This window comes from Vanderwaltozyma polyspora, genomic scaffold, assembly GCF_000150035.1.
Source record: "Vanderwaltozyma polyspora DSM 70294 KpolScaffold1050 genomic scaffold, whole genome shotgun sequence".
NCBI lineage: Eukaryota > Fungi > Ascomycota > Saccharomycetes > Saccharomycetales > Saccharomycetaceae > Vanderwaltozyma > Vanderwaltozyma polyspora.
In genome coordinates this window covers 67,120-94,640 of record NW_001834691.1, presented here as the reverse complement: position 1 = coordinate 94,640, position 27,521 = coordinate 67,120, and the positions used below count along the sequence as shown (strand labels likewise).

The following is a 27,521-nucleotide window of genomic DNA, read 5'->3' as shown; positions in this document are numbered from 1 at the left end:
CAAAAAGTTGAGGTGAGACCAGCTCTCTCTTTCTGACTCAACCAAACTCAAATTAGATCTCAGTGAATACCAAAACTATGTATAATAAAAAAAAAAGACAATTATGCAAACAATGGAATCATCATTAAATTAACTTCTCTTTACAGGAGTCAAAGTAATATTATCAGTAATACCATGAGGTTTACTGCTCAAATATTTTTCCTTATACCAATCATCAAAGGTTTTAAAAGATGAATCATGACCGTTACAATCATTCAAAATATGTTCACACTCCTTATACCAAGGATTAAACATCTCATCAGTACCTCTGACCACTGGTACATCTATAACATCACTAGTAAATTTACGTAACTTATTCACATTTGGGAACATAACCCCATAAGCATTATATAAAGGAATACCTCTAATTAAGCATTCGATATCACTACTCATAATTAGAAAATATACAAACACCGGCTTAACCCTCTTGCAACAATGATTTCGAAACCTGTTCAACTAGATTCGATTCAATTCAATTCAATTCGATTCGAAATGAGCTAAAACACCATCGTTTATACCAACAATCACCATCTTAGAACAACGTTTCGAATGAATCAGGTAACCTTGCACCTCATTTCGAAATGGATAACGTCTAAGGAAGGGTTTTAACTAATGACAGGTACATGATGAGTAGAATCTGATTCAACAAGAACAATAACAAGATTAAGAACGAGAACGAGAACGAACAGCTGGTCTGGATTGATTTGAATTAGCAACCATTTGATGATGGAATGGGATGGAATGGGATGGTAAGAGTCAAACCAAATTTATATCATTGGAAGACAAGAAGAATAGAAGTAGAGAAAGTGTCAAGAATTGAGAGATTGCAAAATAAATTGGAAATGTCTGTAACTATTGGGTTTGATATATAAATAAGACTTTACAATTTGTAGTTTGTAATTTGAAGTTGTTCTTGTTGCTGTTGTTTGTTATTTGGATTGGTTAGGGGGACAATCGGATGATTAGTTTTAGTTCTAGTAATAGTTAAGTTATATAACAGTGATATAGATAGGAAGAATTTATACAGATGTTGAATACAACACCTTTGAATATTGATAAATGGTTAGAGGAAAATGGTCATTTGCTGGCACCACCGGTTAACAATTATTGTTTACACAGGGGTGGTTTTACAGTGATGATTATTGGTGGTCCCAATGAAAGAACTGATTACCATATCAATCCAACTCCAGAATGGTTTCATCAACGTAAAGGTAATATGACTTTGAAAGTCGTTGATGAATCGAAAATTGGTTTGGATAGATTTATTGATATCGACATCAAGGAAGGTGATTCTTATTTATTACCTGGAAATGTTCCTCATAATCCTGTCAGGTACGCTGACACTATTGGGATTGTTGTTGAACAAGACCGTCCTGATGGCCAGATGGATGCTTTAAGGTGGTATTGTTCTTCGTGTAAGGAAATTGTTCATCAGATTGACCTCCAGATGGTAGATTTGGGCACTCAAGTTAAAGAGGGTATTGTATCCTTTGAAAACGACATCGATGCCAGAACTTGTAAGCACTGTGGGACTTTGAATTATTCAAAACCACAATGATCAGCCCTTACATAGGTTCACATATTGCAAGTTCTGCACCCCTCTCATATTATATATAAATAAATATAATCTATGCAAATAGTTGTTCTTTTATGTTTTTATTTGGATATTTCTCCTACAGTCTGTATAATTCTGGCTAAAGAACAGTTCCCTTTTCAGCAAAGGTAATATATACTGTTAGATATATAGATGGAAGTAAAGCTTTCTAATGAAATAACAAGTGTTACCATGCAGTTAATAGTCCAGTCAACCCTTTTAATTGAACTATCTTGCCTTCCCTATGTGTATATAGGTGTCAGTAATTAATACATCCTGGCTAATTAATTATTATGTAGGTCGCAGCTAATTTTTGCAGAAAATTTTTTCCACTATATAAGAAACTAGTAACATTGGAACTACGATTATTGATCAATTGTTAGGACAAAAGCTGGTGAAAGTGGTCTAAAACAAGTCGAATTCATTGCCATTATCAATATGACTGAACGTAGTTTTGATTCCTTTGAAGTGGTTGAAAATGGTTTAACTGAAGAGCAAATATTGCAGAACCCTGATTGTTTGATCTCATCGCATGATGAGAACCATCCTGCCAATGTCATTTGTAAACTATGTGAACAATTCTTCCACAACAATTGGTGTACTGGTACTGGTGGTGGTATTTCAATTAAGGATCCTAAAACCAATTACTTGTACATTGCACCATCAGGAGTTCAAAAGGAAAAGATGAAAAGAGAAGACCTATTTGTATTAAACGAAACTGGTGATAAATGTTTGCGTAAACCATCGATGTACAAACCAAGTGCATGCACACCGTTGTTTTTAGCTTGTTATAAACTTCGTAATGCTGGTGCAATCATCCATACTCACTCCCAACATGCGGTTATGTGTTCATTGATATTTAAAGATGTCTTCAGAATCTCTAACATCGAACAGATCAAAGCCATTCCAAGTGGAAAAATCGACCCTGTCACGAATAAACAGATAGCATTATCCTTTTTTGATACTTTAGAGATCCCAATTATAGAAAACATGGCTCATGAAGACCAATTGATCGATAGTTTCCATGACATCTTCAAACGTTGGCCTCACACTCAAGCAATTATTGTACGAAGACATGGTATATTCGTCTGGGGCTCAGACATAAACAAGGCCAAGATATACAACGAGGCAATCGATTACCTAATGGAACTAGCTGTCAAGATGTATCAAATAGGCATTCCTCCAGACTGTGGCATCGGTGAAGAGAAGAGGTACCTTGAAATGCCAATGTAGGTCCCCCACCTCTCCTTCATGACATACAAAAACAAAAAATATAGACATACTATAAATACGGTATACTAAATATATATCAACTACATCCACATCTGGTTACATCTTTCTAATAGTTCTGGCTCTTTACCGTTTTCGACCTGCTAATTATGTAATAGCTTTGATAAATTTAGTAACCTTTTATATATAAACTTAAAGGTATTAAAATTGATAATTGAATATAACAAGAGTTTAACAAGATTGTGATTGAGATTTGGTTGATATAACAACATTAGGTGGTTGAAGTTGTAGATTACAGTGATGACAGTTGATGCTAGTTCTGAGGTTAGTACGGATGGAATGTTATCTTCTCCAGTTGGGAAGACAGGATGTTCAGGTCGTGACAACGTTAGTGAAGCAGATAAACAAATACTAGAATGGGCAGGCAAATTGGAGTTGGAGACTGTTGATCTGAAGGAGAAGGCATCTGAGTTAACTAATGTGTTCAATGAGAGTAATACCAAGTTATTAGAGTTAGTGGCGCGTCTTAATGACCATTTGGGATCGATAGAGGGAGGTGACATGAAGAGAAGTGAAGCTGATGGTTTGTTGATATTTTAAAGATACCCTTATAATCGTAAGAATTAAACGACTTTCAAGATGGATACTGGATTACTAACGTAGATGCAATATTTTCGGTTGCAATTTATTTCAGGTTTTAAAAGTCTAATTGAAAATTTGGGGGCGACTCTAAAGAATGGGTTGAAGGAATCTTTGGAGTCCTCTTCCAAGACCTCCAATGGTGTTATGAACAAAATGATGAAACAGCTTCAAATGGTGACGGATTGTGTCGAGAAGCATGATTCAAATACAGTGACAAAATCTGAACTGACCAAGTTTTTGGGAGACAACAATAAACAGTTGTTGCAAGAATTTGATGCAAGGTTTGATGAGATCATGAAAAGTGTCGACACCACTCAAGATCTAGTAATTAACTGTGGAAAACAATTAGAATCGATTTTTGGAGTCATGGTGTCTGTCTCTACAGAGATCAAGAATCTTAGCGACAGGCAAACTACTTTAGAAGAATTAGTTAAACAGAAAGCAGAGTTCCAAATTACCAGGAAATTTAGCAATGACAGTTGCTTATTAGTAGGGACTACTTTAGAAGAGGATCATACGACTGCCACAAGATGTAAGGCCACTAGGTCCCCTGTCAAGGGTCGACTAAGAACAAGGTTGCAAAAACAAAACAAGACTCAAACAATGGGAAACGATAGCAAAATCATAGCCAAAAAGCAACATCCTAACAGAAGAGATCTCACAATAGCTAGGACTATCATACCGTGGGAAGAAATCGACACATATTACTCTTCTGAGCTCTAATTATAAATCACAAATGTTTACATTCTATACATGGCATCAAATTATATACATATATTTAAAAATAATTCTAAATATAATCCAAGAAAATTTTAAACTAATAACAAATACGTTTGTTGGTAACCTTGCTTTTTTTCTATATTTTTTAATAAGTTCATCATAAATCATCAAATCAAAAGTCAATCGACGCTTCTCATCTTGGTAGATAGAACTTTTCTCTCAGAATCAATCTTTAAAGTCAAAGTGGCTATAGAACCCAAATTCTCTGCGTTTATAAAATCCCTATAATACAACTTGTAAGAGGGAATATACCTATCGACAAACTTCATCACACTCTCATCCGACATCCCATCTCCATGCTTCGCTATCGTATCATGCTCCTGTTGTAGCCTCCACTGGTAAACTCTCTGCTCCACAGAATCTGTATCAAACGCTATTCCCAAAGAATGTATCTCTGGGTTATTCCAAAGAAGATCACAGTACAAGTACAGATTACTATTCACCAGTTTCATATCACCTTCTAGAAGTTGTTTCCTTTCATCGTCAAGAGAGTCGGGCAACACAGGCTCGAACCCTAGAAACCAACCTTCCAAGATGAATATATCCACAGGCAACTCGGTGAAGGCACATTCACTAGCCCGATCACCTTCACCTGAATATTTGGACTTGTCGTACATGGGCAACCGTAACTTCTGGTGATATTTCCCATCACCTCTGATCCGACAATTACAATTTATCGCATCTATAAACTCATACAATAGCTTCATATCGTGAGTCCCCGGGAGCCCACGACCTCGAAGCAGCTGATTCCCAGGAAACTGACCCTCGAGCTTCTTCTGGTCCCCATGAGTCAAGTAAAAGTCGTCAATCGAACAGTATACCACTCTTTTCTGATCCTTAAACTTTTCCTTCAAATATTCATATATCCTTGACCCATTATAAGTCTTCCCAGACCCTTGAGGACCCGAAACAAAAACAAACAAAGGCTGTCTACCCCCCAGACCAAACCAAGAATCCACATGTTCATCTAAAAACAAAATACATTCATCAATAACTTGTCTATGAACCATCATAAAATATTCCTTATATATCTTCACTTCCAAAAACCCGTTCAGCACACTTCAAAGTCAAAACCAGCACAATGAAACAACTCCAAACCAAAATATCACATCAACAGACCCTGTAAACCAACACAAGACCCTCAAAACCTTGCATTTAACAAAACCATCCCATCTTCTAATCTATAACCATCAAAAGTTTCACTCCTAATCCTTTAAATTTTTCAATATTTCGATATTTTCCTTCCTTAACTATGTGAGCCAATTGGGTGGGCCATTTTGTTTTGTTCATGCGGGTCTCCGGAGCTAAGCGTACTAAAGGGCTTATATCCAAAAAGTGATGATGAGCTCAAGATTGACGAGTCATCGCAAATGATCGATGAATTCTGAAAGTTGGAGATCAGGACTGATTCGGAAAGGTATATAAAGGGGTTGAAATGCTGGATTTGATGATTAATTTCATTTAATCTTTTGTTTACTGTTCTGGTTTGGGGTTCTCTTGGAGGTGGAAAGGGGTGAACCGAGAGAGAAAGTTAGAGTGAGAGAACAAGGATACCGCAAGTAATCGAGATTTGGATAGAAGCTCTCTTGTCAACGAAAAAAGATATATAACGAGGGGGGTATAAGAAACAGAGGTTTTTAGTGTTTTTTTGTCTTGGTTCTGGTTCTGGTTCTATAGTTTATTGATTAAGGTGGATATACAAGGGAAATATATATATATATATTATAGGTTTTAATTTTTTACCCATTATGAATAATAGGTTGGCTAATTTAGAGAGGATTTTGGAGCTGACTCCTCTTTCTGCTAGTAGATTTGTCACTAGCTATTTGCCGGCAGCTCCTTTTGGTGGGAAGGGTACTTTTGGTGGTACACTGGTTGCACAAGCGTTGCTAGCAGCCTTGTATACGGTTCCTGAGGATTTCGAACCTACGTCGTTGCATGGCTATTTTGTCAATGCAGGGAATCCATCGGTTATGATCCAGTATCATGTTTCTGATCTAAGGCATGGTCGTAATTTCATCCATAAGCAAGTAAAGGGTTACCAGCACGAAAAAGTGGTCTACACGGCGATGATTCTGTTTTCTGCAAAGAAAACTCACGATTCGTTACATCATTTTAAGAAATTGGATGTCAGTAAGTTACCAAAGGTCAGCAGTTTCTATCGTGCAGATGAGTTATTCGAAGAATCTGTCGGGAAAAAAGTCAAGAATTATCAGAATTTAAATGAGGGCTTTCAGGATCTGACCTATGTAGATAGAAATATCGAAAACTTCAAACATGGTGTCCTGGACTACAGATTCCCAAAGGACCTTTTTTACTCGAATAAAAAATACGATCTTTTAAGGTATTATATCAATTGTAGACAACACGTAACTAAGGTTTACAGAAGGGACAGATATGAAAAGATAACCCCGGCTAATGATCCAAGATACAGTTATGTGGCGTTGGCGTATTTATCGGACTCGTATTTCCTATTTGTTCTGCCATACTTCCACAATTTACCAATCTACTCACATAAGTTCAGTGTCTCTTTAGATCATTCCATTCATTTCCATCAGCAACCAGATGTAAACGATTTCTTACTGTTTGAAATAAGAAACCCTAGATCTAACTTGGACAAGCATCTCATGGAGGGTGAGTACTTTAGTCGTAAAACTGGTGAAATTGTAGCAAGCGTGGTTCAAGAAGGTTATGTTGTGTACGATCGCGAAGAAGAGATAAGGGCAAAGTTCTAACTCATCACCATTTGCTGCATATTGCATTTTGATTCCCTCTCCCACCATTATTAACAACTAACATATATGCGTGTGTTTGCCCCATAATTTTCTGTAAATTATTCGTTTCTCAACTTTTAACAAAGTTGGGGGCAAGGCATTCAGCATTTAACGAAATTCAAGTATTATATATATTCTTTATCTTTGTACATGATCGGCTCTGTGCAATTTATTAATTCGTGTATATTTCAATAAGCAAATGAATAAATAGTAAATATATTCGCATGGACAACTTCAAACAGAAATCAGAACTTTTTTTATTTATTATCTCTATGAATCAGGATATATTACGTACTTTCAAAATTAAACAACAGCAGTCTTGAATGTAAATGAAATTCAGAACATACCGTCAATTTCACCATCTTCATTCACCTCAACATTCATAAAACCACAATGGGTTGGTAAACCTGGAATAGTTTGGATTTCGGCAGCCAATGCATACAAGTAGCCAGCACCAATAGAAGCCCTGACGTCTCTAATTGGGAAAGTAAAACCAGTTGGAACACCTTTCAAGTTGGCATCATGAGATAATGAGTATTGAGTCTTGGCAATACAGACCGGTAAGTCGCCAAAACCTTGTTCTTTATATAAATTGATTTTCCTTTGGGCTTCCTCTGTAAATTCAACATCTTTTGCACCATACATCTTTTGGGCAACCGCTGTGATTTTTTCTTCAACACTTAAACCTTCTGTTTTGTATAAAAATTCAAAATCTTTGTTACTTTCTTCGTTCGTTACCTTGATTATGCCCTTAGCCAAGTCAATGGCACCTTCACCACCTTCTTCCCAATGGTTGGAAACAATGGCATCGGAGGCACCAGCTTTCAAGGACTCTTCTCTTATAACCTGATGTTCAAGATCTGTATCTGATGACATTTTGTTAATAGCAACAACAACTGGCAAATTATATTGCTTGGCGTTGCCAATATGCTTAGCAAGGTTAGCACAACCTTTCCTCAATAGTTCAACATTTTCATTAGAATACTCGGCTGGTAATGGCATACCAGCTTTAACTTCTGGGCCACCGCCATGAACCTTTAATGCTCTTACAGTAGCAACAATGACAACAACATCTGGAATCAAGCCAGAGGCACGACTCTTGATATTCAAAAATCTCTCACCACCCATAGTAAAGTCGAAACCAGCTTCGGTAATGACGTAACCAACATTTTCACGTTTGATGTCTTCTGGTAATTCTGGATCAACACCAGCCAATTTTAAAGCCATCTTGTCTGCTAAAATAGAATTGGCTCCAATCGAAATATTAGCAAATGGACCTGCATGGACAAACACTGGAGTACCTTCTAAAGTTTGCATAATATTTGGCTTGATTGTGTCTTTTAATAAAGCAGTCATAGCACCAGCGCAACCAATATCTTCACAGGTAATTGGTTCGCCAGTTTTTGAAGATGCTATAACGATTTTACCTAAACGTTCTCTCATGTCTGATAAGGAAGTTGATAATGCTAAGATGGCCATACATTCTGAAGCAACAGATATATCAAAACCAGTATTTCTTGTAAAACCACGTTCTGTTGGAGCTTCACCTACTGTTATGCCTCTTAAGAATCTATCATTACAATCAACAACTCTTCTCCAAGTAATAGACTCAGGATCAATATTTAGCTTAGCAAATCTTGAAATTTCTTCGTCAGTTAAATCATCTGGGTTTGTTTTGTCAATACCCAACTTCTTTAATCTTCTCAACATTGTAGGAGTGAATTTTCTAACACCGTTCTTTGAAGGAACCAATCTCTTATAGAAAGCAGCATCCTTTTGAGTGGATTCATGGAACATTCTAGTATCGATAGCAGCAGCTAGTAAGTTATTGGCAATGGAAATTGCATGGATATCACCAGTGACATGTAAGTTAAATTCGTCCATTGGAATGACTTGAGAGTAGCCACCGCCGGCAGCACCACCTTTAATACCAAAGGTTGGACCCATGGAAGGCTGACGAACATTAGCAAAAGTTGTTTTCTTTAAATGGGCACCCAAAGCTTGAGCTAAGCCTACGGTAGTGGTTGACTTACCTTCACCTAAAGGAGTTGGTGTAATACCAGTCACTAAAATATATTTACCATGTTCTCTATCCTTCAAACGGTCCAACAATTTCAAATTCACCTTTGCCTTAGTAGCTCCATATGGTTCTAGTTCAGATGGCAAAATACCAGCCTCTAAGGCAATTCGTGAGATATCTTTTGGTTTCTGTACTCTTGAAATTTCGAAGTCAGAAGGAACTGGCTTCAATTTTTTTAGTGGAAGTGGCTTAAATTCACATAGCTTACCACCAGTTTCCAATTCTCTTTTGGCTGCTATTAAGGTATTTTCCATTAACATGGCAACAGTCATTGGACCAACACCACCTGGAACAGGAGTAATTAACTTAACGTATTTAATTGCTTCATTAAATTCAACATCACCAACATATCTGTAACCAGATTTCTTGGTAGCATCATCTACAAAATTAGTGCCAACATCGATGACGACTGGGTTTCTCTTGTTTTCTTTTAGCCATTCACCTTTTACAAATTCTGGTTTACCAATAGCTACAACTATGATATCAGCATCCTTCAAATAAGATGGGATATCTAGGGTTCTAGAATGCAAAATCGTGACTGTAGAGTCCAATGATTTCAAAAGTGCTGCCACTGGTGAACCTACAATATCAGATCTACCAATTACTACAGATTTGGAACCTGCAATAGTGACATTAGATCTCTTCAACAACTCGACGATACCCTTTGGAGTACATGGAAGGAAGTAAGGATGACCATTTTTCTTATTTAATTCACCAATATTGACAGGACCAAACCCATCGATATCTTTTTTAGCCATGACAGCAGATGTGACCTTGTCTTCGTCGATATGAGATGGTAGTGGTAATTGTACAATGATACCATGAATGGTAGGGTCCTCATTCAACATATCAACCCTAGATAGCAATTCTTGTTCTGAAGTTGCCTCAGGTAAATGGATATAGGATGCAAGGATACCAGCAGCTTCAGCAGCTTTCAATTTCATACGCACATAAGTTGATGAATCTTTTCTATCACTAACTTGAACAATTGCTAGATGTGGTTTAAAAGCAGGGTTCTTAGCCTTCAATGCAGCAACCTCATCAGCAATTTCACCACGAATGGTTAGGGCAATGTTCTTACCGTCTATAATCTCACCAGTCATCCCAACTAATATGTATTCCTGGAAAAGAGGGGGTGGGAGTAAAAGGGTCTGGTTCTAGCTATGACCTTTTATATAATTGTCTTGAAGCAGCTATTCGACAACAAGTGCAACTACCACTAATGGACGTAGTAATAACTTCAAAATTCTATACTGATGATCACTGTCCATTTAAATCATCAAAAGAACTTTATCAGGATTATGTTTTGAAAGAGAATAGATCTTTTTATACATCAAATTATTCACTGTTGAACTGAATCTATATTTGCTCCATTATTTCTTTAGCCATTGTTGAGATACGAAACGGTGAGTAAGATAAAAACCAGAGTCAAACGATACCCAACTTTAAGCCAATCGGTGAAATTAGAAGAATCATATCACATGTTAATCCCACTAGAATAACTGGCCATTTGATTCATTAACAATGCCCTAATCAATTTCTAAAACTCTTTCCATTGAAGTCATTGCAATATCATATACATTTTAAGACTATACAGAATTATATTATTATATATATTTTGGTTAAGCCTACCTTGACACAACTTTCACCATCACCATGACCAGAGATCAGGTTTGTAATCCTCAGTGACAGTGGAATCAGAACCGTATATATCTTGCCAATAGTTGAAACCACCTCTTAATATAGATATTTGATAATGTTGTAGTTGTTCGTCGTCTAACCAACGCAAAAGTTTCATTGCAGCAGATGGACCTCTCTGTTGGGATTGGGCACAATGGAACACTACGTTCATAACATCGTTAGCTCCTCTACTCTTCTCCAGCTGGTCCACTAATTGATTCATGTATTCTTCATCATGAGACAGTCTCTTGTATGGATAATTCCAACAATTTATAATATGACCACCTATATAATCAGAACCACGAACATCAATAACTTGAAATAGGTCTTTGTGAAGACTAGAGTGTCCCTGTTTGATCCAGTTAAACAGTTCCTCTGCACTCAGGTACTTTATACTAGAGATTGATCTTGACATCATCGATTGGCTTCTTATCTGCACTTTCTTACCAATGTGATGAATAAGGTTTCTTTTAATGAAAGTTCAAGTCTAGGAAAGTTTGGTTTTTTTTACTGACAAGATAGCTCCCCAATGAAACTTTACCAATCTTGATCAGATCTGTTATAGTGTTCAACTTGATGGTATCCCCAATTCCGAACTTATTTAACAAGATAGTTGCTATTCGTCAAGAAGCTATATAAATATATATGGGGGAGATATCTTAAACAATTTTTCAACGTCTCATCTTCAATTGACCCTATCTCGATCAACTTTCATCCAAACAAGACAATATCGACACCAAAACATCCGCAATTCCTTGTACTTCAAGATCAACCTAATAAGATATGCTCTTCTTTATGTAGTTATCCTTCTAAATCAGCTTCTTTTATATATCTTACCTTTTTAAAATTGTTCAGATCAAAATTTTTCCCTGAACCGGCAACCAAGAATGAGCCATTAAGAGATGTTGAAACTTTTTTCATTTCGAAACTTTAATGCGAACCATGATGATGAGCAATTGTCAAGTTTAATGAGTCTTGAAGGGTAGCTAATTGTTATAATTACTTTATAAATCAAGTTTACATTGTATTTAAATTGTTTTCCATACTTGTCTTTCTGTTAAATTGGTTAAGTATTGAAAGAAAGGGATACTGGTTCCATATATATATTTCGAAGTTAAGTAATATATATAGAGTGAATACGAGGGAATTCGAGATAGTTTTAGTTGAAATCAAGGATCATGACTATTGCAAGCAAGGCATTGAGTGCTAGACACTTTTCAGTCACTAGAAATGTTAGTAAGAAGTTGAATAAGTACTCTTATATCGTTACAGAACCTAAGGACCAAGGTGCATCACAAGCGATGCTTTATGCAACTGGGTTCAAGAAAGAAGATTTTAGTAAAGGTCAAGTTGGTGTAGGATCATGTTGGTGGTCTGGTAATCCATGTAATATGCATTTATTGGATCTTAATGATAGATGTTCACGTTCTGTGGAGAAGGCTGGCTTGAAAGCTATGCAATTTAATACCATTGGTGTTTCCGATGGTATTTCAATGGGTACTAAAGGTATGAGATACTCTTTACAGAGTAGAGAAATCATTGCTGATTCTTTTGAAACTATAATGATGGCTCAACATTACGATGCCAATATTGCTATCCCTTCATGTGATAAAAACATGCCGGGTGTCATGATGGCCATGGGAAGACATAACAGACCTTCTATCATGGTTTATGGTGGTACTATTTTACCTGGCCATCCAACCTGTGGTTCTTCAAAAATTCCAGAAAACATTGATATAGTATCTGCTTTCCAATCTTATGGTCAATATATATCTAAACAATTCAGCGAACAAGAGAGAGAAGATGTGGTTGAACATGCTTGTCCTGGTCCAGGTTCTTGTGGTGGTATGTATACTGCTAACACTATGGGTTCTGTCGCAGAAGTGCTAGGTTTGACTTTGCCAAACTCTTCTGCCTTCCCAGCAGTTTCTCAAGAAAAGATGAATGAATGTGATTCCATTGGTGAAGCTATTAAGAAGACAATGGAATTAGGTATCACTCCTCGTGATATCATGACTAAGCAAGCTTTTGAAAATGCAATCACCTATGTTATCGCAACCGGTGGTTCCACCAATGCTGTTTTGCACTTGGTTGCCATTGCTCATTCTGCTGGTGTCAAGATTACTCCTGATGATTTCCAAAGAATCAGTGATAAGACCCCATTATTGGGTGATTTTAAACCATCGGGTAAATACGTTATGGCTGATTTAATCAAAGTAGGAGGTACCCAATCTGTTATCAAATTCTTGTACGAAAACGGTTTCTTGCATGGTGATGCCATTACTGTTACTGGTGATACATTAGCCGAACGTGCTGCCAAAACTTCTGGATTACCAGAAGGCCAAGATATAATCAGACCTGTTTCACAACCTATTAAACCAAATGGCCATCTACAAATATTGTATGGCTCATTGGCTCCAGGTGGTGCTGTCGGTAAAATCACTGGTAAAGAAGGTACTTTCTTTAAAGGTAGGGCTCGTGTTTTTGAAGAAGAAGAAGCTTTCATTCATGCATTGGAAAGAGGTGAAATTAAGAAAGGTGAAAAAACCGTTGTTGTCATCAGATATGAAGGTCCAAAAGGTGGTCCAGGTATGCCAGAAATGTTGAAACCATCCTCTGCGCTAATGGGTTACGGTTTAGGTAAAGATGTTGCCTTGTTAACTGATGGTAGATTTTCTGGTGGTTCCCATGGATTCTTAATCGGTCACATTGTTCCAGAAGCTGCCGAAGGTGGTCCAATTGGTTTAGTTAAAGATGGAGACGAAATTGTTATTGATACAAATAACAACAAGATAGATTTATTAGTATCCGAACAAGAAATAGCCCAACGTAAATCAGAGTGGGTTAAACCAGCTCCACGTTACACCAGAGGTACTCTATCCAAGTACAGTAAATTGGTATCTAACGCTTCTAACGGTTGTGTATTAGACGCTGACAATTGAGGTTAAAAACAATTTGATATAGGCATACAGCCACATAATCACCCTATATTTTTCTCAATGATGTAAAGTTATTCCTTATAATGTCTTTTGGCTAAGATGAATATTGAATATTCTAGCCTTCAATATATTCCAGAAACGAGGATTCTTCTCCTAACGTCTCTAAACAACTTTTACCTATTTATTTTCTGCATATAAATCTCTTTATTTATATTTATATTTACTTATTTATAGTCCATTGAATGGATAATGAAACGATAACTAAACCGAAACATTAGACATTACAATTACTGTCATCTTCTGTTCTAGTTAGGCTCTTAATTATGTTGATGCCAATTTTCTATTGCGCGATGGATTTCTTAACAGCTGAAAAATTTTAACTATGGATATTAAAATGTATATAGATAAAAGAGAGATGAAGCCATCTCATCACTTGTGGTTAAATGGGGAAGGGATCGGTTTAGATTGATAAGGACGGTAACTCTGTGTTTCATGATGACTTCTGTTTCTCCAGTTGCTACTTTTATAGGTGCTAACAAACAGACTCAAGTTTGTGATTATAATAAAGAACGTCAAATCGTCGCATTTGGTGCAGGAAACACAATTGCTCTTTGGAATCCATTGGACGTTAGTTACAAAGGTGTGTGTGCTACTTTAAAAGGTCATGAATCTGAGGTTACTTGTGTGAACTTTATTCCAGGTTCTGATTATTTGGTCTCTGCGTCTGAGGACTTCTATATCAAAATTTGGAAATTCGCTAGTGATAGCATTAACATGGAATGTGTTCAAACTATTAAGCATAATACCAAGACAATTGTTACATTAGCAGTTTTACCTGGCTTATTTGCAGTTGGTTGTGCTGATGGTTTGATATCTCTGTGGATTGCAGGCGGCGACGAAGAACATTTTGTATTGGGTCACGAATTCAATGTTCAAAAAGGTTTCTATCCTTTATGTTTAGCATTATCAAACATCAAAGATGATAAATATATTTTGGCAGTTGGTGGTACTTCTGTTAATATCTTTGTTTATTCTTTTATTTACAATGGATCCGATATTAACAGTTGTGAAAATGTATCTAAATTAGAAGGACACGAAGATTGGGTAAAATCATTGGCTTTCCGTCATCAAGAGACTCCTGGGGATTACTATTTAGCATCAGGATCCCAAGATCGTTATATTAGAGTATGGAGAATCAGAACCAATGATCTAATTGATAATTCTGATGAAGATGAGACTAAATTAAGTTTATTAAGCAACAAACAGTACAAATTCGAAATCGCAAATGACTTAAAAGTTGCTATTAACTTTGAAGCTTTAATCATGGGGCATGATGATTGGGTTTCTTCAGTAAAATGGCATGAATCTCGTTTTGAATTGTTGGCATCAACAGCTGACACAGCTATCATGGTTTGGGAGCCAGATGAAACTTCAGGTATTTGGGTCTGTGCGTCAAGACTTGGTGAAATCTCATCAAAGGGTGCTTCTACTGCAACTGGTTCCACAGGTGGTTTCTGGTCCTGTTTATGGTTCCAAGCTGAAGGAAAAGATTATATTCTAACCAATGGTAAAACTGGTTCTTGGAGAGTTTGGAATACTAGCGACAGAACTTTCTGGGAAGCTCAATTGGGTATCACAGGTACCACCGAAGAGGTAACTGACATTGCCTGGTCACCAAAGGGTGATTATCTATTATCTACTTCTTTGGATCAAACAGTAAGGCTTTTCTCAGCGTGGAGATATAACAGTGATGGTACTGAAAGGGATCAAATTAGTTGGCATGAGTTTTCTAGGCCTCAAATCCACGGTTATGATATGATTTGTATCGAACCAATATCTGAAACAAGATTTGTTAGTGGTGGTGATGAAAAAATTTTAAGAGCATTTGATTTACCAAGAGGTGTATCTGACATTTTAACAAAGTTTGCCGGTGTGACATTTGAATCAAACTCAGTAGTTCTTGAATCCGCATCTGTACCAGCTCTGGGTTTGTCTAACAAGGCTGCTACTGAAGATATTGAAGATGTGGAAGATCCAAATGAAAGAGAAACAAATGAGAATAAAAATATATCATATGAATTAGTTGCTGCTTTAACAACTCCACCCTTAGAAGATCAATTACAAAGGCACTTGCTATGGCCAGAAATTGAAAAATTATATGGTCATGGTTATGAAATCACCTGTGTTGGTGTTTCACCAGATCGTAAGCTAATAGCATCTGCATGTAGGTCAAACACAGCTACACATGCTGTTATTCGTATTTTCAGCATAGATACTTGGTTAGAACTAAAGCCACCTTTAGCTTTCCATAATTTAACAATAACTAGGTTGGAATTCTCTCATGACAGCAAATATTTACTGAGTGTCTGTAGAGATAGACAATGGGCCGTTTGGGAAAGAAATTTCGAAGATAACTCTTTTACATTAAAATATAAAAACGAAAAACCACATAGCAGAATTATTTGGGATTGTGTTTGGTTACCAGAAGAATATGGCAATGGTTTCCTAACAGCTTCGAGAGATAAGACAGTTAAACTTTGGAAGTATGGTAATGACAATTATGAATTAGAAACGTCTATTAAATTAACTGCAGCTGTTACTTCGATTTCTGTTATGCAAAAATTATTGAATAATAATTTAATCATTGCTATCGGTTTAGAAGATGGGTCAATACACATTTATAAGTATTCTAAGGATTCCTTTGAGCAAGTTATTGAACTGGATAATGCCATTACTCCAGCCGGAAGAATTTCTAGATTAAGATGGTCTAATTTAGAGAATTCTGGTTCATTCTTGTTAGGTGTCGGTAGTAGCGATACTTCAACTCGTATCTATTCCGTTCAACTATCTGACATATGATAAAAAGAGTCCCTGTAATATTTTCATTTAAATTATATAAATCTATTAGTATATACCTTTGATTCATAAGGTCAATTACATAAGCATGCTTCATTAACATTAGATTTGGAAATCCCAGGTCGGTAACCATTTCATCTTCTCATAACTTATATCTCTGCGTATCATACCTTGACATAAAGGAGCAAACAGGATATAAGTATAAATACAACCTGCAAACAATACCAGGTAACCAAGGTGTCTGGTAATTGGGTGAACCTTGTTAAGTGTGTAATCGACAGTGAATGCAAAAACAAGAATGGCAAAGTACAATGCAGGTAAATAATGATGAACATAAGTAACTCTACCCATTATTACGAAAGGTAAGAAATGGGTCAACCAAGCAATGAATGGGAATACTGCTTGAATGGCAAATGACCAAAGTTGATCTTCCGTTATATTTATTTGTTGTCTTCTCCATTGATATGAGAGTTTGGCCAGAATCAATAACATGACTATCAATGATAGGGATGATAACCAAGTATTGAAAGGCGATCCCATCAAGTAATATCTGTAGGTATTAAATGCCCAGTTGCACATACGCAAACCTACATGTAAAGTTGGCCATTCCCAAGCATCAGATGCCAGGTTATCATATTTATCGCCATCAGGTACTAAAGCATTGTTTGAAGCTGCCATTGCAAAATTTATCAGAATAAAATCTGTCCAAAATTTGGATTTTGGTGGGATATAATCATCTTCTACCTCAAGCATATCATTTGTATGATCTTCAACATTCCACCATGTTGATTTGTCTCTTGTACTCCAAGAGTACTTACAGACAACTTCAGATTGTTTGAAACCCCATGCTGGGTACGAAAATCCAGTTGAAGTTAGGTAACACCCAAGAACTTTATGTTTCAATCTAAAAAATGTAGAAACAGGATGAACAGAATCATTATCTTCATCGTGGAAATCAGGATTGCTTGACTTTAGTTGGTCAACAATTTCAATAACCCAATTATCCTTTTGGTCACCACGATGGTCACTACCATAACCTGAGACTTCCCAGTTTCCACGAGATACATGGGAAGGAACCTCATGGGAATGTAAGTTTTTACCAGTATTCTTGTGTAATAGTCTCACCTCGTCACCGTCTCTTATTGGGATCAAATCTTCATTAACAGTTTGGTTATTGGAATCGAACTGAATTCCAGATTCCCTTGTAAACTTGAATATCCAACCATTATTAGAATCTGAATAACCATAGCCTGTAATTTGATTTTGTTTGGAACCATCTGGATATTTTTGAACATGAGAATGTAGTAAATTTGGACTCAACCCATTTGAACGAATGGATACTTCTGAACCGTACATTACTTGACGAGGGCTATTGGATATTTGGGTGCCTTCTAAATTGATTTGAAATAATGTATTTGTAGAAGCATCGCCTGTACCTGATTTGTACAATAGAATGAAATGGATCTTGAAGCAATACAAATAAACCATAAATGGGATTACAATAAGGTTGATAATTCTTATGATCCAATGTTTGTAGTATAATTTTCTAGATAGTTTCATATTACAATACAAAGTCCATAATTCCACGACGGTGTACAGACCAACAATAACAGTAATAAAGAGGCCTACCCACTTAACAGAACAAACGCAACCGATGGAAAACCCAGTGATCAACATCCACCAGGACCATTTCCTTGTAAATGGTACTTTTCTTAGAGTATATAATTTTGCCATACAGGCAAAAGTAGTCATGGTAAAGAACAAAAGCATTGAATCTAGCAAAATGAATTTAGCTAAGACGATGTAAGACAATTCTAAAGCCACCATTAAAGAAACCAAGTAAACGGTATAAATATTGAAACCCATCCACTTGGCTGTATAGTAGGCTACAGGTGTACATAGGGCGCCGAAACTTGCATTGAATTGTCTCATCATCTTAAAATTGACATTATCAGGATACTTTGTGTTTGATTCGAAATCAAAATCCCCATCAAACCCGGCAATCCATTCACTTAATGCAATCAACATTTTCCCCAAAGGTGGATGGACATCATGATAAAATTCATGATTGATATAATAAGAACCAAATTTTCCAAAATGAGCCTCATCCCAAACAACTGTATTGTTTCTGTCAATTTCATAGAACCTTACAGCAAACGACAATACAGTCAGTAATAGAGGTCCAATCACTTGTTCTAAAGTGAACCAAATAGATTTCTTGTTAGATTGCAAACTTTTTTTAAAATCAATTTCATCGTTATCAATTTTCGAAACGTCTAATGAATTATCATCAGGATGGTTTCTTTTACGCAATTGAGTATCTGCAACTTCAAAACCAGAACCAATTGAACCCATTTCGAACAGTAGACAACCCTAAACCCTTTCCCATCAACAACAAGACCAAATTAACAAAGCCATACCAAAATCTTCAACACCATCATCTTCTTCTTATAATAGCAATTGATCAATAATTCCTTGTATGGGTAAAGAGTTAGTTAGTACCTTTCCCAGTTTCGAAGTTTCGAATGCAAAATTCCTTAACAGGATATAAACTGAGCTACTTCGCATCGCTAGCAAAAACTAAAAACTAAAACTAAAAACTAAAACTAAAAACTAAAACTAAAACTTAAACTAAAATTAAAAGAGAGGCCAACTCTCCAAACCAACGACGATACAAGACAAGAAAAGCATAATGAATATTTCGATCGATCTTGAATCGAGATTGAATAAGGACAACCTGATTCATCATATCTTGATTGTAAATTAATTTGCATAACTTGGGTAAATGCAATGATTCAATTAAAATCATACATCTCTCGACCGGAAAGAGCCAACTCATATCATAATAAATAAAACTCTTCAAACGTCATTAGACACATGCACGCATACACGTAAGGAGTAACTAATAAATCAATTGGAAAAAACAAAAAATAGAAGGATGATGAAAAGACGTCTTATACAATACAGTTATAATTTCTAAAGGGCTGCCCTTCCGATGATTATCAACTGATATTATCAGACCATAATTAACTCAATTGTCAATAACCGAACCCATCGTAACCATGGTGATGATTCCTTTCTATCAATTTCTTTCGAAATGCGTTGATTAAATCTTCAACCCATAGCTTAATATAATGCATTTCAGCTTATTTGAATACATTGATATTTTGATCTCGGCCGAATTTGTACTTGTAGCCATTGACGTTGTGGGCTTTAAGTTGGTTTCAGGCATGAGATTGATTGATCAGACGTTAAGGTTTATAACGTCAGTGAAGTGTTGGATTCTATATGTGACAAAGGGTTCACATTCAGGGATATCTACTCTATGAATTGATTATAATTTCATTTATTTGCATATGTGTTTATGATCGATATTGCAATATTATTTTGCTTTTAAGGGATTATATTGTTTGATTGGATTCTAAAGGTTTCTCTAAATTATGCAGGTTTGAGATTTTACAATCATATAAATACCAGGTCAATTTCAAATTAAAACTGCTGGAAAATGTTTTTTGATCCTCTTATGTGTATATGTTAATTAATATTCAACCTTTACTTGAAATCATAACAGTAACATCAACTAGTCACATCACTGTGAATATTATATATATAAATATAAATATAAACATATATTTGTTCTATATTAGTTCTCCATTATCAAGTACCAAAAAAACATGTCTGCTACTACTACTACTACTCAACAAGCTCAATTGCAATTGAGCTCTGGTGCTATTAACCATGCTTTGTCAGAAGTTGTCAAGACCGATGATTGGTCTGATTTTAAATTCACACCAATTAGAGAATCTACTGTTTCAAGAGCTATGACTTCTCGTTATTTCCAAGACTTGGACAAGTATGCTGTCTCTGATGTTGTCATCGTTGGTGCTGGTTCTTCTGGTTTGTCTGCTGCCTATGTCATTGCTAAGAACAGACCAGATTTGAAAATTGCTATCTTGGAAGCTAATGTCGCTCCAGGTGGTGGTGCTTGGTTAGGTGGTCAATTGTTCAGTGCTATGATCATGAGAAAGCCAGCTCATTTATTCTTGGAAGAAGTCGGTGTTCCATTCGAAGATGAAGGTGACTACGTCGTTGTTAAGCATGCTGCTTTGTTCACTTCAACTGTCTTATCCAAGGTTTTGGAATTTCCAAATGTTAAATTATTTAACGCTACTGCCGTAGAAGATTTGGTCACTAGACCAGCTGGCGATGGTACTGAGGCCGTCACCGTTGCTGGTGTCGTTACTAACTGGACTTTGGTCACCATGGCTCATGACTTACAAAGTTGTATGGATCCAAACGTCATTGAACTATCTGGTTACAAGAACGATGGTACCCGTGATGCTAGCAAGAAGCACGGTGTCATCTTGTCCACTACTGGTCATGACGGTCCATTTGGTGCTTTCTCTGCTAAGAGAATTGTTTCTATTGACAAGAACAACAAATTGGCTGGTATGAAAGGTTTAGATATGAACAACGCTGAAGCTGGTGTTGTTAAGAATTCTGGTTCTTATGCTGGTGTCCAATCTATGTACTTCGCCGGTATGGAAGTTGCTGAACTATCTGGTTGTAACAGAATGGGTCCAACTTTTGGTGCTATGGCTGTTTCCGGTATTAAGGCAGCTGAAGAAATTTTGAAGCATTTCGCTGAATAAATGTAAGTGCAAGCTACATTACATTTATTTAGAAAAATAGAGCAAATCAATAATTTCATGGGTCAGTCCCTTGCTATATAACCACATGCCATATATATTTACCCAAATATGTTTCTATTTATATATCTTTAATGACATTTTACATTCTACATTAAGATTCATTTTTAACTATAAGGGCCAAATTTCAGAGTTTTTAACGAATTTCGTTAAATGTTCATGGTTTAAATTCTATAGACTTATATACGACTAATTAATTAATTTCAAAAATTACTTATTTATCTTGTGACATATAACAAATTGAGAATTATTTTAATTAATAATTACAGAATTTAAACTTACGAATCGGAGCGGCTTCCTTATACCTAATGCAATTTAATAGAGTTTCCTTGTAACGACTGTCCTGGTATTTCTCATATATCAAGGCTAAATACCACCATACCTCAGGAGAGTTATATGCTTCTATTGATTTTGTCAATGAATATTCTAATAGAAATTTTAGTCTAGCGTATGCTGCTGACTTATCTTTGTTATTAGCAAATACCTCAATTTCCTTCTTGGTAGTCTCTTTGGAATTTTTAGTTAACATATAGTAATTCTCTACTAGTTGGTCGCTTTCATCACCTTCTTCTTCAGGGAATAGAATTTCTGCAAACCCTATCATTGCAGCAGGATTGCAGTCATCATAGAATAGTACAGTCTCGAATTCTTTCAATGCCTTTTTTAATTCCCCTTTTCCTAATAATAGATAACCATTTGATAAATTACAATTCAAATTTTTAAATGCAGAAGTAACATTCAAGGCTTCGGTAATGGCTTCTTTTGCGTCATCGAAATGTTCATCATCCAATCTAACATACATATCGGCTGCAAACAACCAGATATATTGTAATAAGTACTCCTTTGTATCGGAATATTCAGGGCCGATCCTATCATATTTTGTCTCTCCTTCAGGAAATAATTGTGCATATAATTGAAAAACTTCTGGTAGCAACTCTAGAGCTTCTAATGTTCCAAAAATTTCTTCTATAATACCTAGTTGGGTTAATTTCATTTGTATAAATTGCCATCTTTCAATTGTCGATAGTTTTTTCTCTTCATAAGCTTCTTTCATGGCTTCAAGGACTGAGCAAACAATTTTGAATGATACTTCCTTATCTTCATGTATAGAAGATTCACATAAAGCGAGTAAGTGCCATGCTTTGTAAAATTCTGGATACTTTTCTAAAACGACAGATTTAAGAAAATCTACTGCGGATTCGATCTGTCTTCCTTGTGCAAGTGTATATGCATATTTAAATTGTAATTCTGATCTTACACTTGGCTTATCTTCTCTGGCCATGCAAATAGCATTTGCCAGGAATGTTGATAACGCACAATAAAGTTGAGAATTTAAATCATTATTCCTGAACTCGTATAATATTTCCCATCCTTTTCTGATAATGTCAGATACCGTATTTGGGGATTTCACTCTATTCAATAGTTTTGACCAATCTAAACAATCTGATTCTGTAATATATGTGATTAAGTTTTGCGAGTAAAATTCTTTTAATAATTCTTCTAAACAAGATAGGGTATTTTGGAAATTGAAGACATTCTCGATATCAGATGATTCATTTTTAGTAAGTTGCAATATAAATGCATATGCATCAATGACTGAAATGAGGTTATCATACTTGGCTGACTTAGGGTCATCATCAGAGTCTGTTTCTTTCACGCGCTTGCTATATTTGACAAAGTTTACAAAATTTAGTATTGACTCAATTTTACAATTGTCTGAACTTCCAAAGATACCAAAATATAACATACCAGATTTTGCAACATTTGCACTTTGGAAAGTGCTCCCAATTGAAGAAACGATAAACGATTTCCAATTTTTAGATATGGTAATTTTCTTGTTTTGTTTTTGAATATCTCTAAAATAATTCTTTAAGAAGAAATGGAAATGGTCCAATTCTGTATTGTTTGTTTGGTTTGCCATAGGAAACTTTGATTTTTTCAGTATTTTGTCACCCATAGCAAAGACGTATTCATCGAATCCCGGAGTACTTGAACCATACATTTGTAAAACAAAATATGCAAGTACGACGTTTGAAACACCATCATTGTTCTCGATTTGAGAAGTGAATTCTTTAAAATCTTGTGGTTTACTTTTTCCTTGTTCAATTAAAATATCTGATAGATATTGGTAAGTTAATCCACATGATTGAGAAGGTAATTTATTGCCTAAAATTTTTAGTGCATCCAATAGACATGAACTTTTATTGGCTGGTGCAATTAGATTTCTGTAGTATAAATTTTCCAGATTCAAATAGGTAGCAAAATCATTGTAAGTTGGCTCATTGACAGTGAGTAGATTTCCATTATCGAAATAACTTTGTGCATCTTTTTCTTCACCTAACGAGTAGTAGATGATTCCTACTGAATTGTTTAATATTTTCTTGAAGAGGTTATTCAGAACTTCATTCCCACTTCTTTGACTTAATAAATCAGTAGCTTCTTCAAGTAAAACTTTAGCTGTTGACGGAGAAATTTGGCTTGAATCATCGCCATTTAAATGGAAATGAATACGAAAATGCAATGACAAAATAGAATTGACTAGCTGATCACTAGTGTAGAATACACCAGAACCTACTAATCTAGCCTGGAAAGCACTTAGAATCGATGGCATTTATTAAATACAAATTGTCGACCTTGAATTTACAGCACTTGTGTATGTAGCGATTGTCTAATAAATTAATCAGCAAATATTATTGTAATAGCGTCGTAATTCTATTTGAAGAACTTAAGAAACTTCAGAAACACAAACTTTGTTTGTTCAATGGCAGTACTAGTAGCGTCAAATAGATATTACAGTTCCCAATAGCTCTGGTTTATTGGTTCAATTGATCTCTTTAAAGTTGTCTTTTAACCTAATCATTTGGATTTTATATCTCATTCGTGTTCGAATGGACCTGTACGGCAGGAAAAAAAATGAGAATAAAAGGAAGTGGGTCATGTGAATAGCACGTGTATTGGATATCCATAAAATTGATATGATTATTATAAGAAACCAACCAAAGTGTCAGATAAGTACAATTGAACTATATATGATTTGAATATACCATTCTAAAGTTCATAAGCATGACATATTTTATGTTGGTGAAGGGGTGGTTCTATTACTAGAGTGGTTCAAGAGAAATATTTGAGTACGGCTGCAATACGATATGATATGATACTTAAGAAATATATTTATGCACTATAGATATTATAATTGTTATTAATTAATATGTTACCGTAATAATTATTTTATTATTACAGTTATCGTTAGTTTTATTTGTTGTTGTTGTTGTTGTTGTTGTTTGAATTGGCTTCATCAGTTGGTTTCTTCTTTTTCTTTTGTGAATCGATGATTTCCAACTTGACATTCTTCAAACCTTTTTCTTCCAATAAAGAGTGGATGTATTTTTCGACTTCCTCCAAGACGTCACCTTGAATGACAATTTCATCCTTTTTTTCAGCATTCTTAGAAACAGAACAACCGGTAGCGAATTTGGATGCAAAAGTCTTGGCTAATTTTTTCATATCAATTTCAAAAACTTCCAAACCAGATATAGCAACAATAAACTTTCTCTTAGTTCTAGCTTCTCTTTTGATCACTACTTTAGAAGACAATTTCTTGGCCAATTCTCTTTGTTCCCTGTTTTCCTGTTTAGCTTGTAGCCTCAATAGATCTTTTTCTAATTTTTCTTCTCTTGCTTCACCAATACTACTAGAACCCAATTTGTTAGCTGCGTTAGCAACTTCTTCGTCGATTTCATTACCATACAACTTGGCATACAATTCAGTGTCGTTTTCAGACAACCATACCTTACATCTTTTCAATTTACCTGAAAATTCACAATATTCAGGTGGATATGAACAAATACCACAGTAAACAACTTCTTGTAACATCTTTAAACAAACGAAAAAGGGATAAAATATAACTTAGAAGTAAAGTAGTTTGATAATCCTGACGTTATCACTCGAATTGAGACAACTAATACTTGAAATCAATCGAATATTTAATGATCAATACGTCTCATCTGGTTCTTAAAACTGTCAATTCGTTCTTGTTCGAATTATTTTTTTTTTTGGTTCGAACTGGTTTTCGATACCATGTTATTCTATTTTGGTAGCGCCGGTGTATCACGTGTACGTCATTGTAGCAGATAGGTTCTCGTTTGGTTTGGGTAGGGTAACAGGTTGTGTTCTCCACTAAATCTCCCCCGTATGCCTTATCTTGTCTGGCCTTCTATATGATGTATCTTTACAGAAAAGCAGAGAGGAATTACAGAGAACAATGATATATAATATAGCTGGGTAGATAGATAGATAGATAAATTCCTTCTCCAGCACATATCTTTATTATATTGCATGGAATGGTCCTGACGTCTCTCCAAATTACTATCACACAGTATCGTTTTTAGTTTTTTGTCCCGGACAAATCCGACCTGTCCAGATCAAATCACAGACAAAAAATAATAGATACAGGCAGATTTTATCCAGATTCAGCACTAACTACCGTATCTGATATCCGAATCTCCACATTAGGAAGTTCGTTCTATAGAAATTTGTCCTATGACTTTTTTCACCTTCGTTTCTTTTCTATAAATGTCTTGGTCTTTTTTTTCCATTTCGAATCGAAATGCCTTTAACTACCACGTATCCCAATTCGAATACGTAAAGGCCCTCTTCGATTCTCTCACAGTGATGACGATAGATAATTATACATCTTATTCATCAAGTCAATTCGATGAATGGAATAGACTACATGTCTCTTTCTTTCTCAACGTTGCTATATAAACGCATTTATATCTTTACAGGTTTAATATAACTTGACAGGACTTTATCTCTTGATCAAAATGCATTCATTCTCTTAGTTTGGAGTCAGTAAGAACCTAATCTAGCTGAAAAGATTCATCGAAACGAGCTTCTTTGCCAAGAGATTATTAAGGTTTTAGCGTTAAAGATTTCAAGGTTATAAAACTAGAAATTGAATTTTGCATTATCCAGTAGATTATATTTGTAGATTCTCTGGTATTTTATTGATTGACGTATATCTGTTTAAATCTAACCATTACTTCTCATATACATATATTTTATCATGTCAAGCTTAAAAGTGTCTCAGCAAGATAAGAAATGGGTTAACTCTGGCAGTGTAGCTATATTAGCTTACTGTGCTTCTTCTATATTAATGACAATCACCAATAAAGTGGTCATGTCTGATAGAACATTCAATATGAACTTCCTATTGTTATTTATTCAATCTCTGGTCTGTGTTATTACATTATTAGTATTGAAAGTTCTTGGATCTGTTAATTTCCGTTCTTTTAATAAGACAGACGCTAGAAATTGGTTCCCAATATCTATCTGTTTAGTCCTTATGATATTCACTTCCTCCAAATCTTTACAATATTTGTCTGTTCCTGTGTATACTATTTTCAAGAATTTGACTATTATTGTAATTGCTTATGGTGAAGTCTTATTCTTTGGTAGTTCAGTAGGAAACATGGAATTAGGTTCATTTGCATTAATGATTGTTTCTTCCTTGATTGCTGCACATGGTGATTATCTACACTCTGTTGAAAGATTGAAAAAAATGTTGGGACCAAATGTTAGTTTCAGTTTCATTGTCAATATCGGTTACTTCTGGATCGCTGCTAATTGTTTTGCATCAGCTTTATTTGTCTTGTTAATGAGAAAAAGAATCCAAGTCACTAACTTCAAAGATTTTGACACTATGTTCTATAATAATGTTTTGTCTTTACCATTATTATTACTAGGTTCATATCTGTTCGAAGATTGGTCACAAGAAAACTTGTTACCACATGTAGACATTGATAATTTATCCACTATGATCATTTCAGGTTTAGCTTCTGTTGCAATCTCCTATTGTTCAGGTTGGTGTGTCCGTGTTACTTCATCAACTACCTATTCCATGGTAGGTGCTTTGAACAAGTTACCAATTGCACTAACAGGTTTTTTGTTTAATGACGCTGCAAGAAACTTGTCCTCAGCAGCATCCATCTTGTTGGGTTTTGCTTCTGGTATCATCTATGCTGTCGCCAAGCAAAAGAAGTTGCAAAACTCTGAGAAGATTTGAATGTTATAATGTTATCTTCATAGAATTGGACATAGAGATCATGATTTATATATATATATGTATATATAATAGTATTTTTGGTAGCAAGAAATTTAAATATGAGAAGTCCAGGAGACTTTCTTAAAGCTAACTAT

General features: G+C 35.4%; 15 protein-coding genes across 15 annotated transcripts; 8 read left to right on the top strand and 7 right to left on the bottom strand.

Annotated features, from left to right (window-relative positions):
- Window positions 1-129: 129 nt before the first annotated feature.
- Window positions 130-432, bottom strand: MVB12 (ubiquitin-binding ESCRT-I subunit protein MVB12; the record flags this gene model as incomplete). Its single annotated transcript, XM_001646993.1, has 1 exon — window positions 130-432. The coding sequence occupies one exon, from the start codon at window positions 430-432 to the stop codon at window positions 130-132; it is 303 nt and encodes a 100-aa protein (XP_001647043.1).
- A 634-nt stretch (window positions 433-1,066) lies between these two features.
- On the top strand, window positions 1,067-1,597 carry BNA1 (3-hydroxyanthranilate 3,4-dioxygenase; the record flags this gene model as incomplete). The annotated part of the gene is made up of 1 exon (XM_001646992.1): window positions 1,067-1,597. One exon carries the CDS (start codon window positions 1,067-1,069, stop codon window positions 1,595-1,597), a length of 531 nt encoding a protein of 176 aa, XP_001647042.1.
- A 474-nt stretch (window positions 1,598-2,071) lies between these two features.
- On the top strand, window positions 2,072-2,866 carry MDE1 (methylthioribulose 1-phosphate dehydratase MDE1; the record flags this gene model as incomplete). Its single annotated transcript, XM_001646991.1, has 1 exon — window positions 2,072-2,866. The coding sequence occupies one exon, from the start codon at window positions 2,072-2,074 to the stop codon at window positions 2,864-2,866; it is 795 nt and encodes a 264-aa protein (XP_001647041.1).
- A 297-nt stretch (window positions 2,867-3,163) lies between these two features.
- On the top strand, window positions 3,164-4,228 carry REC107 (Rec107p; the record flags this gene model as incomplete). Its single annotated transcript, XM_001646990.1, has 2 exons — window positions 3,164-3,446; window positions 3,558-4,228. 2 exons carry the CDS (start codon window positions 3,164-3,166, stop codon window positions 4,226-4,228), a joined length of 954 nt encoding a protein of 317 aa, XP_001647040.1.
- A 176-nt stretch (window positions 4,229-4,404) lies between these two features.
- On the bottom strand, window positions 4,405-5,298 carry TDA10 (putative ATP-dependent kinase; the record flags this gene model as incomplete). The annotated part of the gene is made up of 1 exon (XM_001646989.1): window positions 4,405-5,298. The coding sequence occupies one exon, from the start codon at window positions 5,296-5,298 to the stop codon at window positions 4,405-4,407; it is 894 nt and encodes a 297-aa protein (XP_001647039.1).
- Window positions 5,299-6,033: 735 nt separating this feature from the next.
- Window positions 6,034-7,020, top strand: TES1 (palmitoyl-CoA hydrolase; the record flags this gene model as incomplete). The annotated part of the gene is made up of 1 exon (XM_001646988.1): window positions 6,034-7,020. One exon carries the CDS (start codon window positions 6,034-6,036, stop codon window positions 7,018-7,020), a length of 987 nt encoding a protein of 328 aa, XP_001647038.1.
- Window positions 7,021-7,395: 375 nt separating this feature from the next.
- On the bottom strand, window positions 7,396-10,242 carry ADE3 (trifunctional formate-tetrahydrofolate ligase/methenyltetrahydrofolate cyclohydrolase/methylenetetrahydrofolate dehydrogenase ADE3; the record flags this gene model as incomplete). Its single annotated transcript, XM_001646987.1, has 1 exon — window positions 7,396-10,242. The coding sequence occupies one exon, from the start codon at window positions 10,240-10,242 to the stop codon at window positions 7,396-7,398; it is 2,847 nt and encodes a 948-aa protein (XP_001647037.1).
- A 548-nt stretch (window positions 10,243-10,790) lies between these two features.
- Window positions 10,791-11,237, bottom strand: YCH1 (phosphatase YCH1; the record flags this gene model as incomplete). Its single annotated transcript, XM_001646986.1, has 1 exon — window positions 10,791-11,237. One exon carries the CDS (start codon window positions 11,235-11,237, stop codon window positions 10,791-10,793), a length of 447 nt encoding a protein of 148 aa, XP_001647036.1.
- Window positions 11,238-11,997: 760 nt separating this feature from the next.
- ILV3 (dihydroxy-acid dehydratase ILV3) lies at window positions 11,998-13,761 on the top strand (the record flags this gene model as incomplete). The annotated part of the gene is made up of 1 exon (XM_001646985.1): window positions 11,998-13,761. One exon carries the CDS (start codon window positions 11,998-12,000, stop codon window positions 13,759-13,761), a length of 1,764 nt encoding a protein of 587 aa, XP_001647035.1.
- Window positions 13,762-14,250: 489 nt separating this feature from the next.
- ELP2 (Elongator subunit ELP2) lies at window positions 14,251-16,617 on the top strand (the record flags this gene model as incomplete). The annotated part of the gene is made up of 1 exon (XM_001646984.1): window positions 14,251-16,617. One exon carries the CDS (start codon window positions 14,251-14,253, stop codon window positions 16,615-16,617), a length of 2,367 nt encoding a protein of 788 aa, XP_001647034.1.
- Window positions 16,618-16,716: 99 nt separating this feature from the next.
- PMT6 (dolichyl-phosphate-mannose-protein mannosyltransferase PMT6) lies at window positions 16,717-18,969 on the bottom strand (the record flags this gene model as incomplete). Its single annotated transcript, XM_001646983.1, has 1 exon — window positions 16,717-18,969. One exon carries the CDS (start codon window positions 18,967-18,969, stop codon window positions 16,717-16,719), a length of 2,253 nt encoding a protein of 750 aa, XP_001647033.1.
- A 1,319-nt stretch (window positions 18,970-20,288) lies between these two features.
- THI4 (thiamine thiazole synthase) lies at window positions 20,289-21,266 on the top strand (the record flags this gene model as incomplete). Its single annotated transcript, XM_001646982.1, has 1 exon — window positions 20,289-21,266. The coding sequence occupies one exon, from the start codon at window positions 20,289-20,291 to the stop codon at window positions 21,264-21,266; it is 978 nt and encodes a 325-aa protein (XP_001647032.1).
- Window positions 21,267-21,579: 313 nt separating this feature from the next.
- YPP1 (Ypp1p) lies at window positions 21,580-23,934 on the bottom strand (the record flags this gene model as incomplete). Its single annotated transcript, XM_001646981.1, has 1 exon — window positions 21,580-23,934. The coding sequence occupies one exon, from the start codon at window positions 23,932-23,934 to the stop codon at window positions 21,580-21,582; it is 2,355 nt and encodes a 784-aa protein (XP_001647031.1).
- Window positions 23,935-24,575: 641 nt separating this feature from the next.
- Window positions 24,576-25,196, bottom strand: TMA22 (Tma22p; the record flags this gene model as incomplete). The annotated part of the gene is made up of 1 exon (XM_001646980.1): window positions 24,576-25,196. One exon carries the CDS (start codon window positions 25,194-25,196, stop codon window positions 24,576-24,578), a length of 621 nt encoding a protein of 206 aa, XP_001647030.1.
- A 1,192-nt stretch (window positions 25,197-26,388) lies between these two features.
- On the top strand, window positions 26,389-27,387 carry Kpol_1050p28 (GDP-mannose transporter; the record flags this gene model as incomplete). Its single annotated transcript, XM_001646979.1, has 1 exon — window positions 26,389-27,387. One exon carries the CDS (start codon window positions 26,389-26,391, stop codon window positions 27,385-27,387), a length of 999 nt encoding a protein of 332 aa, XP_001647029.1.
- Window positions 27,388-27,521: the final 134 nt, after the last annotated feature.